Below are 15,371 nucleotides of genomic sequence, written 5' to 3' on the forward strand. Positions count from 1 at the left end.
ATCACTATTTTTCCACCTTGGTTACATAACTGAAGCATAGTACTAATGCATGGCTGAATGGATACAAGCAACTGAACAGGTCTAAAATAGCTAGTTTTTATATTAGGAATGGACTGTTAAAATTGTTGTTTTCTAATGAAATATTAATTGGGTACCCCCTGATGCCGCACTTGCCAGTAGTTTTGGGACTATTTTGGGCCTGAGTGAAACTCTGCAAGATTTACAAAGCTACAGGAAGCTACAGTCAAAATTATATAAAGCAGAGAATAAGAATGCAGTTTAAGAGCACATCTATAAAAATGTGGTGTACTTTTCTAGAGAACATCCATTCCTCCTCAATGATTTCTCCCAAACAAATACACTTCTAGTATCCAAATCTTGTTAGGAGAAAAACACTTGGAGAGACAGATTACCACCATTATCCATTAGATGGATCATACCTAGCTACTTAAATTAGATCTCTTTTTTCATATAGAATGTACCCAGAAATCATCCCATCCAGACATTGACTGAACACAGACGTGATAGATTCCTGTGCCGTATGTTTTCAAAATCATGCACTAGGAAAACAATTGGGAGGTTCCTATCACCTTCTCACCTCCAACATAAACAGATATCCAAGTGCTACAGACTACTTACTCTCAACTCCACCCACTTGTCCAGTAGCCTCTTGTCATTGAATTCACACAGCAGACCAGAAGAAGTGATACAGAAAGTGCTGTCTGCCTTTTTACCCCTGCCACATGCCACATCTGTAAAAAAATTGTTCCTCAGTTCTCCGAGCAAACCAGAACGTCCAAGCAAGGGGACTGTAGCGTTCACCTGGCACAAAAGAACAATATGTCAAGAATGTTTTGCTTTGGGAAGCTAAAACGGCTTGATGAACATTATGGGGAATTCCTCATAAATTTGACATAGCTATCACGGTCAAAAATATCTCCCCTTCTTTCAACAGCATCAACAATGTCCTTTACCTTAGAGGTTTTGCTATCAGCCAGGTACCAAAATTTGATGTGCCGGTTTCCAGCTGTAACAAAGTAGCTGCAATCCTCAGAGAATGAAACTGCTGTCACTTTGCTTGACACTTTATTGGCTGCCACAACAATGTTTTTCTGGAAAGAAGAAAAGTAGAGCAAGTCAGATGTTCTGCTAATTAAATCTATGTATCTGATTTCTGCACAAGATCTCTGGGAGTACACAGAAGTACTGTACCTCCAAGAGTGTATACATGAAAAGGCTGCAGCCTTCCACATGTCAGATGACAAAAGTGAGTTTTATATTTATATAAAATATTTTATATTTATATTCAGGGCACACTCTCAGTTCATTTGCAGTATCCTTGTTCTTGGGACATTAAAATTAGGACACTCTCACTTGTTTTAGTTTTAAAGACAATATGTTCAATTATATTTTAATTTTTTTGCACATGGGCACATTTGTATTCTGTTACCTTCAGGACAAACATTTAGAAGTAGGTTGCAGTATTTTGCTGAGATGAACAATAATATCTGTAGTCATTTGGGACTGGGAATTAAGTCTGAAATATGTGCTAGAAAATACAGTACAAAAATATCGCTACTATTGGCATGAGTAACAACATGTAAAATAAAGAGGGAGAGTTCACAGAGTCAGAACAGAGCAAAGTCTGATGCAAGAACAGGAAAAATCTTCATGGACAGAAAGAGGCCTGCAACTACCTCCCTCATGATCATGCAGGTTAGGACACAAGAGCTCCATGGGGACACCCAAAGGTGAAGTAATTTATGCAGCGTCCCAATGACCTGAGAAGCTGCAGTGGAAGCAGGAATCTTGGCCTTCCACTGGCTTAGTCATTTGCACCAATATTAGTATCAAATTCTGCAGAGATAAGTTAACATGACTAAGAGACGGGATACGTGTCTTATCCTCCACATCGTCTCTTAGTAGCCCAAAAGAAAGAAAACAAATCTAAGTATGATTTTACATGGATATATTAGGAGTTGCATTCTGATATCTAGTTCTCAGAAACCCAGAGGTGGATTTACCCCCAACTCACTCAGTTGTGTCAGAATAAAGCCTTTTGACACCACTTAATAAACATGCAGAGATAAAAAGCAGTGAAACAATTTATGACTAACAGCACAGCATGCTGAACAGGAGATTATACAAGAATGAACAAATCCAGACTTAACAATGACAGGCTACCACATTCAACTTCCACAACAACAACAAAAATTGCCCAGCATTAATTTGGCATATAAAAATTATTGCCATTTTAGTTGCCTGGGATAATCTTGATTATGTTCCTGAATTCTCATATATAATTAGATAAACTGAACACATTTCAGTTGTTCCAGGAAATAAATTAAGCACACATTTAAACAAAACTCCCTGTTTACTTCTGATCAAACCAGCTACTCTCTCTGTAGAAGCCACTTCTGCTATTAACAGTATCAATCACTGAAGGCTTTGTTTCTGGCATTGCAGAGAATAATGCAATATTTTGAAAAGGCCGCAAGAAAAACACACAAATCTCTGCTGCTTGAAGAGGTATATATTCATGTATTATTTATTTTTAGAGGAGAAACTAAAGAAAACTCAGATCATATTACCAGTTACTTTAAACAAAGTATCAGATATTATTTTTGCACTGAGAGTGAATATTGAAAACATAAGAAACATCAGGCAAAGCCATAACATGAGTTGTTTTTGTCTTAGCTTCTTCTGTGAACCCAGTCAAATGAGGTTAATTCAATCAAACATGTTTAAAATAAACCATGACTTGTTACAATGTGTGGATCCAGTCAACCTGAGAAGGGAAAGGCAGTAGATCAGCGATGCCAAACATTCAGAAGGCCCAAGATTCAGCCCTCTGGCATCTTCAGCTCAGAATCAGTATCCATCATTGCAGACCAGGACAGAATGAGATAGAACAGTGGCCTGACCCAGCATTAGGCAGCTTCCTATCTAACTGAAAAGGAGAAGGAACAGCCTGCTGTGATCTTCTATTGTGTGAGCCTTAGTGAGCCAAGAAGAGGAAGTGGTGGGGGATTCTTCCCAGCAAGGCTGCTACGCCATTTCAGAATGGTTATTCTACATAGTAATAACAGAAGTAACAAAACATTTCTCTACATCTTTTTAAAGCTAGAAGGGAGTTATTAAATAATCATTATTCCTGTCTCACTGAAAATATAGCATATACCTCTAAAACAATCCTTTCAGACTCAGTTATTGCAAATACAGAGATACCATGGCAGCAGCTTATTGCTTTACCAGACATCGTCCACTGTGAGGTGTGAACCACTTTTTGAGCTGAGGTCTACATTCCAAAAAGTAGGCAGGGCCTACAGGCATGATGAAATTCCATATCCTTGATTTTTAAATTCAATTAAAAATAATTAAAAATATTCAGAATGGCTGTGCCCCAAATTTTAAATTATATTCTTCTATTTGATGGTATATTTAGGAAGGGCTCTGGTCCACGTGCCATCTGTCATCAAGAATGCATGCAACCCTTGGGGCTCCGGCTGTGTATCCTTGTTGTATATACCAAGAACAAACTCAAACTGGGAGAGAGAAACTTAGATTCTCCTGTGAGGAGGGTTGGTTGGTTGGTTGGCTGGAATCTCGAAAACACTCCATAATGCAACTTTCAGTTGCAGGTTCACTTATGCTTACATGATGACTACAAAGAATCTTGCTATAATTTACCTTCCATGACCAAACATTGACTATCATGTCATGCTGATAACCCACTGAAACAATGTACTTGGAGCTTGGTGAGAAGGCCACACATGCCACTCCATACTTATGCTCTTGAAGCTCAGCCATCTGGGTCCGTTCAGCAACATCCCATATACGGACTGCAGGCATATGCCCGCTCTGTAAACAGAAGGAGAATCAGCTATTGCAATATAGTCAATTACAATACATGCACTTTTATTCAAGCATGGAAAACAAGCCAGAGGTGCTACTTTCTGTTTATAAATCATGAGCTAATATAGCATTTTGATCTCAGCAGAGATCAATTTGCAACATTAGAACCTAGTTTGCGTTTTGATGGCTTCATATATAATTAGTCAAGAGAAAACATCATAAATAATCAGGAAAAGGATCAGTACCTTCAGCCACAGCAGAGCTAGTATCTTCTTCTGCAGTGCTTTGACACCCTGTGAAACATGATGGGTGGTCCATTTCCACACTGGGGAATTCCCATCTCCCAAGCTTTGGCTGCCCTAGCAGTTCCACCACAGATCAAACGGGCTCAACAGCTTCCCAATTCAACCACCAAGGGTTTTTGTTCTTATGGCCAAATACATGCAACATAAAATAATGATGTGAATTGGGGTGCTACCATTTTATTTTATTTTATTTTATTTATAAAGAGGACTCTCTTTATTTATAAAGAGAGGACTTTTATTTTTAAACTCCCAGACACATAACAGCTAGGGACAGGATAGCGATTGTTTGACAGTATTTGTTCCCAGAGGTTTGAGGGCAGGAGTGGTGAAACTAATATCAGTGTGGAAAGGACCAGAGAGTCACAAACAGGAAGAGTGCAAAGGCCTCTAATTTATTAGCTTCTTTTATCAAAGCCTGTAAAAAATGGCCTTTTGCTAGGGAGATGGCATTTAGTAGCAAACAATACTGTACTGTTTTCTAGTCAGGTTTAAATAAGCTTCTTGACACTGTGCAGAAGCCAGTTCTCAAGTGTGTAGACACAACAAAATGCCCATTTCTTTAGAACTCTAATACTGCATACCTGGCACCATAACCTAGCTTCTAACCTAGCAATTCACAGCAACCTACTTCTCATGTTTTGAGCAGCATAATTCTTTTCATTAGGTGTAAATTTGAAATATCTTCCACATCTCATCACTTACTTAACCTTGTCTAAGATGCTGAAAGGTGCCAGTGGCCCACCATCTTCTGAGATTGTCTTAAAAGGCTATGTTCCAAGTATTTACCTTTGTATCTAAAGGTATACAGTACCCAAGTCCACACAGCAATACCTGACTGATTTCCTTTCCCCTTGTCCTACTATTTATCCTTGGGTAACAATAAGAATTAAACAAAAAACAACAACAACAAAGATCAACTGAACAGTCAGAATATTTAGGAATTCCAGAATTTCAGATTTTTTTCTTTAAAAAAAGATTTAAAGTCTGGAATATGTTTTGTAGGGAGAGGTCTTCAAAAATCCAAAAGAAGATGAGTGGTCTGTTGCTTCAGAAGTCATGAGAGGCTAGAGGCTGAGCAGCCATCTGTCAAAGATACTGTTATTGCATCCTACTTTGTAAATCCTGCATTAAGCAGAGGCTGACCTTAAAGGGCCTTACCAACTTAGGATTTTATATCCAGGGGCAAAATGTTCTGAGCATCAGATTCTCATGGAATAGGAGAAGCTCTTGCCTTGCTCTTAAGCTATCAAAGATGTGTTGCTGCCCATTCTCAAATCTAACATTTTACATCCAGCACAATTCTTATGTCAACCCAGTTACAAACTTGCAGGTCAGAGGACATTATGACTGGCATTGGCATTCTACAGTTCATCACTTGAGTTGGTGGGAGTGAGTTGAATCACCCCCTGCATTCAATATCTGCAATCCAAAGCATTCAGAATAATGAAGTGATTGTGTACACAGCCCAAGAGTAATCAGCTTCCCGGATACACATGGCGGACATCCAACATGGACAACAAGAGGCTGCCAACATTTTTGTGGGCTTCAAGCAAGCACCAACTCAATCTTCACAACACACACAGTGTTAGTATTGTATATCTGGTCTACATTAGAAACTGAATGCCGTCTTCTTTAGCTTCCTTCATACATTTTTTAAAGAGAAAACTTTGTGCCAGCAACTAAACCCAACCCTGCCAAATCCACAAGTATCAGCATCTTTGTCACTATATTCAAGTTTTTTCCCCAAAGTCCCTCCCTTCCAAAAAGTGTAAATAAGACTATAAACATTGGCTTCTTTGTATCCCAAAGTGTAACCATCCAAGGCAGAAACTAACACCATCCTTTCATTTCTTACAGTCAAAGAATTAAGGGGGAAAGATGTGCACATTAGGATTTGATTTGGAAGAGATGCTTCAGAGCACACGACAGTACAAAAGCAACACTGGTTTGCAGTTCATTAAAGTGGCCGTGATATTTTAAAGTCTGAAGTCTTCTAAATCAAATGTGAGGCTCTTTGCAGCTAGGTCACTCCGCCTTCAAATGCTTTTCATCTTACAAATCTGGTGACTTCACTGGTCTAAATGTTTACTCCCTAATGTTTTTAAATGCAAAGCAACCCCAGATGAACAACTAGAACCTCCCTACTTCTCCAGCCACTTAAATCAATGTATCTGCAAATTAAGAGTTTTCTTTTTTACTTTAACAAAATAAAATATTCTTGAAATATTTTAGTAATCATGCATTTGCAGCTTGAGCAACACTTCTTACTTTCCACTGTGAACGTATCTCCCTTATCTATCCACACTAAAAATCCACATTTTTTTTTAACCTTGTTGTTCACGAGCCTTGTACTGGAGATTCCATGAATTACCAACAGAATGTGGCCATTGTACAGGAAGCCCATGTTCACCACTGACTATGAGTCCTATCAGACCCTAGCCACACAATCTGGCTGCTTGCATAAAATCTAGTACAGATCATCTGGAGTATATCTCTATAAGAACAGTGTCCTGATGACACTGGTTTAGGGACCTCAAAAATGTCTTGGTAACATTGGGAGAAAAGCAATTTTTTTCAAAGTGCAAATCTTCCCTATTCCTGAAAATTTAAAAAGAAATCAGTTCATTCAACAGAGAGACTGAATCAGGTCCAGCTCTTGATATTTATAAGCTGCCTTGACAGCTCTCCTAATACCTGCTTCCATTTGAAATTCTGGGCAGCCACAGCATTGCTGAAGCAATGCACTTTCTGAGCACACTGTTTCAAGTATATAGACTTTTCCAGTAGTAAGCCAGTTGAGTAGCTGCCTGGATCCCACCCCCCAAAATGATGCCTCCATCAGTTAAGCCTGCTCAAGAGCGAGGCTCAAATTGAGGTGGAAGGGCAGGCAGTGACTGGCCATCACCATCTTTTCTCACTTTACATATCAGTGGAAAAGGGGAAGCTGGCAGGCATCTATACTCTACTATGGGCCCAAGTAGCAGCGAATGCTGGAACAGAGGATGCAACTAGGAATGCTGGCCTTTCAGGGTGGATAAGGAAAAGCAATCTTAGACCTGGATCCCAGACCCTTTCTTCCTGCCATCCAAGGTGAGAAGCTATTCCTACTCTTTTGTTGAACTATGGCTCTCTCCCCAGTCCAGGTCATCAAGAAAGCTTTTCAGTCATTCCTGCCTTAGTTGTCTATTGAAATATTTAGAGGAAGGAATGTTTGAATTTCTGGCACGTGAGAGCCATGTGACCATAACTTACCTCTCCAGTAACCAGGTATTTTCCATCAGGAGAGAAAGCAAGGGCCGTAATAGTCTTCCTGTATGAAAGAAGAGATCATGCTATGAAATAGTACAAAATCAGTACAGCACTGGCATTTTCAACTCAATAAAAGTAAGTAAAGATAAGGCCATGCAAATGTAGTGATGTTCCTGTAAAATCCTTTGCACTACGAAGGAAGGTTCTACAACAGTTAAACACTGCGTCCTTATTTACCTAGGTGAAGCAGCATAGCATGTTGTATCAATTTTTGCCTGTTAAAGCTTTTGAACCTCAGGCCATTCATCCATCCATCCATCCATCCATCCATTCTCTAGGCTGCCCAGCTCCAGAATGACTCTGGGTAGCTTGGCAGGAGACATAGGAATGCAGAATAAAATGGAGTACACCTTTATACATCTGTGTTAAGCTGACAGTTTCTTTAGCACACTTTTTCAACTGAGATTTATTCAGACTTTAGATTTGAGCAGGAGTCATGCTTCGGGAAAAGAAGGCTTCAACAGCTCAGACTCTCACAGCATTTCTTTAAAAAGGAGGAATACAGAACTTCAACATGCAAGAGCCCACTCTGTAAATACTTTACTGCTTTAAACACCTGAACTGCAGAAGAATCTTACATTATTTTAAATTACTGAGGTTAAGAAATCAGCTGTTTAACCAGCTCTGTGTTTTGTTCCCCACAATAATCATCACCATGACTTGACTTCTGGTATTCATAATATATAATGTATCCAGGAGTTCAATATAAAGGAAGTTCAGCATTTCACTTCAGTCACAAATTTCCAAAGAGTGGGAAAGAAATTCTGTAATACCAGTTCAACATGTTCCTAGAAGCTTGTCTGTTCTTTGGTATGCATCACTTCCCTGTGTGTGTGTGTGTGTGTGTGTTAACTTTAGATCTCACTCTGTGTCCACTGTAGGTTACAAGAGTTAGACACCATTCTTAATCAGGAAGAATTCACTAAATGCTACAGCTAGATAAATCCTCAACATTTACCCTCAAGACAATATAAGCAAGTTAGCAATTGAGAACTCTGTGTTTTCACTTACCTGGAGCTGTTTAGAATATGATGCTGCTTATTTTTCCTGGGGTTAAACAGCACAACAACACACCTACAGAACAAGAATTGTAAAAGTTGAAAAATCTTGCATGTAGCTTGCAATTTGGGTTATTAAATATTGTATTTCTCTTTTCTGCAGGAACTAAAGGGTCACCTCTGGATCCTTAAGAAGATAATTTTTCTGATAGGTCTTAAATATGGGATGTTTCATGGGATGGAAGTCCTACTCCATGTAACTAAGAGTTAATATGGTAATCTGCCAATATTACTCTGTAATCATGAAATTCATGGCTCAAAAGTCATTAATGGGCAGCATGAAACAGGTTTAGATGTTGGCAGCCATCAGTATTTGTAGTATTCTTCATGAATGGAAGTTAGCTCTCCCACATTAATCTTGAATAGTCCCTTCATATATTCTGAAATAGTACAATGAGACATGATTCTTTTGAATGGATAAAACATTTCTAATGTTGCCCTATGCTTGTCCTGTATAATGCACGTAACTTAATTGCAAATTATATTTTTATCAGAGTGGAAAGATAAGGGTTAAGAGCAAAGGCGTAATAAAGTAAATCTAGGTTTTCATTGAAACTGCAGAACACATTGTTGCATCAGAAACACTAAACTCATTATAAAAACTACCTTTGAGTCTCAGTCACATTTTCAATGGAAATGCACTTTATTGAAATTGCTCATGGCAGCACTGCAGAGTCACACCCATAATACAGTTGCAGTGTGTTGTCTCATTTAATAAGCATAGGTAAGGTGCTTGCAGACAACTACTGGCTTTCCATGAAGCTACAATTTTTTTGTTTAAAGTTTAAGCTTGCACAGAAACTTTCTGAATAAACTGCACTCTCTCTTCAATATCGGTCAATACGTCTTTAAGAAAAGCAGAAGTACAATCTAAAAATGAAAAACATGTAAGGAATAGCAGTGATCTTTGAACTGGTCTGGAAGTTTCTTCAATATATTACAAGGGAATACATGACTAGGCAGCAACATGTAGAGCGGTGTTTTTCCAATTTGGCAACTTTAAGATGTCTGGACTTCAACTCCCAGAACTCCCCAGCCAGCAGTTCTGGGAGTTGAAGTCCACACATCTTAAAGTTGCCAAGTTTGAAAAACACTGATGTAGAGTAATACAGAAACAGAGGCAGTTGTGGACACTCAAAATATCGTAACTGACTCTCAGCTGAGTATTAGGAGTCAGCAACGTGGTACCTGCAACACCCTAGAGACAGGCTCTGCAAACCCACCAAATAAAAATAAATATGTTTGAATTTTATTATATATTTATTGCTTTTTGATTATTTTGTTGTAAACCGCCCAGAGTCCCTTGGGTGGGAGGAGATGGGCGGTGACAAGTTTGATTGATTGATAAATAAATAAATAAATATTTAAAATAAAAACACCCAAATGGTGAGACTGCCGAGTTTCAGCCTTCCCACATGAGCTTTTTTAACATTCAGGCAAGGTCATATGAAGTGTCTGCATTCTCCTGCAAGAACCCTACCTAGCATCCAGCCAGTGTATTCATTTATTCTGGAGTACAGGCCACCGTCATGTGAAGATACATAAACACTTCAGCCAATCTGCTTTTGTCTGCTCAAAGAGTTATTTGTTCAGCATTTTCTTGTCTTTCCCTAAGTTTTTAAACATTCTTTATGTTTATAAAATATACTCATAGAAAGGGAGCACAGACCTGAGTCTGACACAAAAGTGAATCAGTGCTGTACAAATACAATTTTGCTGTAAAACAGTGAAAGAGGTTCTCCTTAAGAGGCATATTTGCAATGCAGCGACCTAGCTTCTATTATAGGCTCACTGCAGAGTGATGCTTATCTGTATACAACCTTATTGTATTGAGTAACAGACACAAGAGGCCTCTAGTCTTCCAACAGCTTCTATATGAAAGTTTAGGAAAGGATAAGAATAGGGCAGCTTGGCACAAACTCACTGAAATAGCATATAATTAAAATAAGTAGAACCAGAAAAGGTTGCATTTCCCTGTTAAAGCTAAATTTAGGAACAAAGCAGCAAGGAATCGGACGTCAAAATCACAGTCACACTGAATCTGACTCATCTAGCACAGCAATTCTGTGAAACCGCTTCCTTCCAGCATTGGCTCCGTGCCAGGTTTCCTCTCCCCTTCCCGTTGATTTTCCCCAAACTTGTGGTCTTACAGGCATTAGCTCACTCCAGTTCAATCCTCCCTTACTAGTGCCATGTACTTAGTTTGGTCTGACAGTTTCCTTGCCTTGAACACTATTATACTGACCTTGGCCCTGCCCAAGTCATTTGTTTTCCTGTGAATCTTTTTAAGAGAGCAAGGCTTGTAGCAGAGCAGGAACAGTCAAACTGAGACGAACTGACCCAGCAATGGCAAGAATAAGAAGTAGACCATATAATAATAGTTTCTTCTCCCTCAGTAGGTTGAGACCCTTTTTCCCAGCTAGACTTCCAACCAAGAATGACAGACAAAAATATAACAAGCTGCCATATTATTTTTATTTTTCAAAATACGTCACTGATGAAACAGTTGTATGGAGCAGCTGTTACTATCCCAGAAGTCTTGCCAGAATAAGAGGCTGTGTCAGGGTCCACGATCAGACAAACACAGAGCTTCTGACTGAGTTTCCCTGCCATCGGGGTTAACGTGTGTCAAGACCTGCATGTCAAGCTTGGCTGTGAACTGGACCGCCTCAGGCATGAAAGCTGGCTGGATGACCTTGGGCTAGTCAAGTCACTCTCTCTCAGCCCAACTCACCTCACAAGGTTGTTGTTGTAAGGAAAATAGGAGGAGGAAGGAGAATTAGGTATGTTCACCACCTTCAGTTATTTATAAATAAATAAAAAAGCAGGATAAAAAAATCTAAAAAAGCAGGATAAAAAAATCTAAGAAAAGGTCATTCTTTTAATTCCAACTTGGGTAATATATGGCAATCCTAGGTAGATTGCTTAATGTCCAACATACTTTAGCATGTGAAGAAGGTCTGTTTCTATACATGAAGAGATGCATAAACACACTCTGCTCTCCTCCTGTCACCATTAAAGAACAAAGCATGCTAGAACTTCAAGCTGGAGTACTTTATAGTAACAGTAGTAAGATGAGACAGTCTGCTAAAAGAAAAAAGTTACTTGGTGTGCATAAACTTGTACAAGTAGTTTACATTTTCTTTGCTTGCACATTTCCTGATACTCAGTCCTTCAGTCATTGCCAGCATGCCACTGCACACAATAAATAGCTGGCATTTAAAAGCACTTGAGAAGATACAAGGCTGAATGGCACTTCCTCAATGAAATCAGTGAAACAAGCTCTATTTGTTAGATGCACGAGAATGGAAAGGAGATCAGCAGGAAATAATAGGGCATGTCGCAAGGTAAGAATAAAAGGCACAAGTGCTTTTCTCTCAGTAATGGACAGTCCCAGCTTATCAAGGAAGATGGAGAATCCTTGAATCCTACACAGGGAACACTTGTGGAGGGACAACAGGACTAAGAAGCTGCAGAAAAAATAGAAGAAAGCCAAGCAGAGAGAATGGACAACTCAAGGAATGTGACTCTAAGGCCCACTTCTGTCAAGAAGAGCTCTTATACCCTGGAGCCTCGGTATAGATTCCAGGACCTCACTGTTGATGACGTTTCTGGACCCCTGGATGAAGAACAGTAGTCATAAGCCTCAAGGACTGGGGAAAAGGACTCTACAGGCTCTGCAAAACATAGGATTCCTGCTTCTTTTTTTATTTTAGTGTCTGACTGTGTCTGTGAGCCAACTGCAACCAAATTTCATTTTATTATGCATTTGGTATATAGTGTATAGTGGAATGACAATAAAGCTATCCTATCCTATCCTATCCTATCCTATCCTTCCCTAAAGAAGAGAGAGACATGGATGGTGATTGGAAACTCCTTGCTGAAAGAAACTGGAAGCAACGATTTGGCAGCCTTGCAGCTTATCGAGAGCAGTCTGTGGCCTTCATGGAGTACACATTCAGGATATGATGGGAAAAACCCATAACTGTTCAAACCTTCTTACAAATACTTTTTCTTCCTGATCTACATAGAACACAGTCTTACATAGCCTTGAAGTCGCTACAAGAGATTATGAAATGCTGAGTAAAAGTGAAGGAGCTGGGGCAGAGGTGGTGTTTTCTTCATTCCTGTCGAAAAATGTGGCTCAAGAGGAAAAAGAGAAATACTGACATGAACACTGACTCCATAGATGCTGCCAGTGAGAACAATTTGGATTCTCTGATAACAACACAGATTTCTAAGATAAAGGACTTCTGGCAAAAAGTATCTCAAGAACTGGAAGTTTTTGGAGTGTACTTTGCAAATCTTCTGGCAATATCACTAGTGAAAGCGGGCGGGGGGGGAGGAAGGGATGGATCTGCTGCTAGGAGTACATGGTTGGATAGTTAAAGTGATGTGGGGCGGGCAGAAATCCTCAGTTCCTACTTTGCTTCAGATTTCTCCCCAAAATTTAATTGTGTCCAACTGGATCTAAGCAGAATGAAAAAAGGAGGGAGAGGCAATCCAAGGTAAGTAAAGAGGTGATTTGGGAGCACCTGGTTACCATGAACAAGTTTAAGTCTCCAGGACTAGACCAATTTCATCTGAAAGGCTTGAAGAAGCTTGGAAATGTTGTCTGGAGCACATTCCTGTGAGCTCATTGCTAGAGGACTGGAGAAGGGAAATGTAGCTCCTACCTTCAGAAAGGAGGAAAAAGAGGACGAGAAAAATTACAAAGCAGTCAGCTGAATGTTAGTATCAGGAAAAATTCTGGAACAGATTACTGAGCAGTCAGTTTGTGAACATTTAAGTAAAGAATGCAGTGCTTCACGGGGGCCAGCATGACTTTATCAAGAATAACTCATACACACCAATTTGATCTTCTTTTTCTGATACACTGACCAGTTTAAATCACCAAAGATATGTGGTGTTGTTTATTCGTTTAGTCGCTTCCGACTCTTCGTGACTTCATGGACCAGCCCACGCCAGAGCTTCCTGTCGGTCGTCAACACCCCCAGCTCCCCCAGGGACGAGTCCGTCACCTCTAGAATATCATCCATCCACCTTGCCCTTGGTCGGCCCCTCTTCCTTTTGCCTTCCACTCTCCCTAGCATCAGCATCTTCTCCAGGGTGTCCTGTCTTCTCATTATGTGGCCAAAGTATTTCAGTTTTGCCTTTAATATCATTCCCTCAAGTGAGCAGTCTGGCTTTATTTCCTGGAGGATGGACTGGTTGGATCTTCTTGCAGTCCAAGGCACTCTCAGAATTTTCCTCCAACACCACAGTTCAAAAGCATCGATCTTCCTTCGCTCAGCCTTCCTTATGGTCCAGCTCTCGCAGCCATATGTTACTACAGGGAACACCATTGCTTTAACTATGCGGGCCTTTGTTGTCAGTGTGATGTCTCTGCTCTTGACTATTTTATCGAGATTTGTCATTGCTCTTCTCCCAAGGGTTAAGTGTCTTCTGATTTCCTGACTGCAGTCAGCATCTGCAGTAATCTTTGCACCTAGGAATACAAAGTCTTTCACTGCTTCTACATTTTCTCCCTCTATTTGCCAGTTATCAATCAAAAAGATATGTGGTACTTACGGTGTATCATAATTTTAATGAAGCACTTGACTAAGTCTCCCATAAAAATCTAGTAGAAGAGATGGCAAAATATGGTCTGCATTATGTTACCATCAGATATAGAGAGAGTTAATTGAACGATCACACCCAGCAAATATACATCAATAGCTCCACATCAGTCTGGAAGAAACTGTCAAGTAGCATACTGAAAGGCTAGGCCTGTGTTGTTCAATGTTCAATAAATGATATGGATGAGGAATTAGAAAATATGATTTTCAAATCTGCAGATGACACCAAGATAGAGGGAATAATGAGCATTTTGGAAGGCAGTATCATGATTCAGAAGATCTTGATAAGCCATGGTGACAACCAGTACTTTGAACCAAGCCATCATGTTGCTTTGTACGGAGAAAGATATATTACAAAAGTTGAGGTTTTCAACTGCAGGAAAAGCTATGCTTTTTTTTCACCCATGACTCTTGTTTTGTTCTTCAGCAAGAAACTGCAGTTAAATATGGTTCTCTGAATGATACAAAAGCTATGCACAGCATAGGGCAGGGGCAATTGTTTCATGATCAATGCAGGGACAAGGTAGCCAGTGCTAGGAAAGCTAAGTTATTGTTCTAGAATCAATAAAAACATTTTTATCCTCATTGTACTATGTTCAATGGCGTAAGTATTTGAAACCACCCAGTGTCTTTGCAAACAAGTAGCCCAGATGGCACAGCTATCCCTGTCAAACTGATTACAAGAAAATAAAAGAACATTCTTTTCTTACAGATGAAAAGTTTCTTTCTAAAAAGATAGAATCCTTATTACTTTTCTAAAAAATCAAGATCTAAAATATTCCTAGGAGCCACCCTTAGTGGTGTGCACATGAAGTTCAGGCTTTGTCCAAAACTACTTTCCTTTCCTTAACTTGCACTCAAGCTTTTTTCACCCGTTAACACATTTGTACAGTAGACTTGTACACCTCCTCAGGATACTGAGTTCTGTGGAGTCCTTGGAGCTCTCTGAGCCTTGTTGTTTTCTCGCAGACATTTCATTGCCAGACTAGGCAGCATCATCAGTGCAAAAGATTTTTTTTTTCTCACTGAAGATGTTGCCTCGTAGGGCAATGAAACATCTGCAAGAAAACAACAAGGCTCAGAGAGCTCCAAGGACTCCACAGTTCAACCCTGAGCTACAGATATTCTCTTCGATTGATACTGAGTTCTGCCCAGGTAAGTAAAGGAAGATAATAGGTAATTACTTGCTGATGCAAGATACTTCTAACTTTCTTAGTGTCATGTTC

At 39.6% G+C, this 15,371-nt stretch overlaps 1 protein-coding gene across 1 annotated transcript in view; it reads right to left on the reverse strand.

Moving 5' to 3' along the window:
• The window catches only part of MAPKBP1 (mitogen-activated protein kinase binding protein 1), a 137,089-nt gene that overhangs the window by 55,655 nt on the left and 66,063 nt on the right, over positions 1-15,371 (reverse strand). Inside the window, exons 4-8 of the mRNA XM_063289913.1 lie at positions 8,481-8,543; positions 7,413-7,470; positions 3,691-3,861; positions 975-1,112; positions 640-822 (exon numbers count right to left, since the gene is read on the reverse strand). Of these exons, the coding sequence (XP_063145983.1) occupies positions 640-822; positions 975-1,112; positions 3,691-3,861; positions 7,413-7,470; positions 8,481-8,543 (613 nt within the window). The remainder of the gene's footprint in view (positions 1-639; positions 823-974; positions 1,113-3,690; positions 3,862-7,412; positions 7,471-8,480; positions 8,544-15,371) is intronic.

The sequence above is a fragment of the Candoia aspera genome, chromosome 1 (genome assembly GCF_035149785.1).
Source record: "Candoia aspera isolate rCanAsp1 chromosome 1, rCanAsp1.hap2, whole genome shotgun sequence".
NCBI classification, from domain to species: Eukaryota; Metazoa; Chordata; class Lepidosauria; order Squamata; family Boidae; genus Candoia; species Candoia aspera.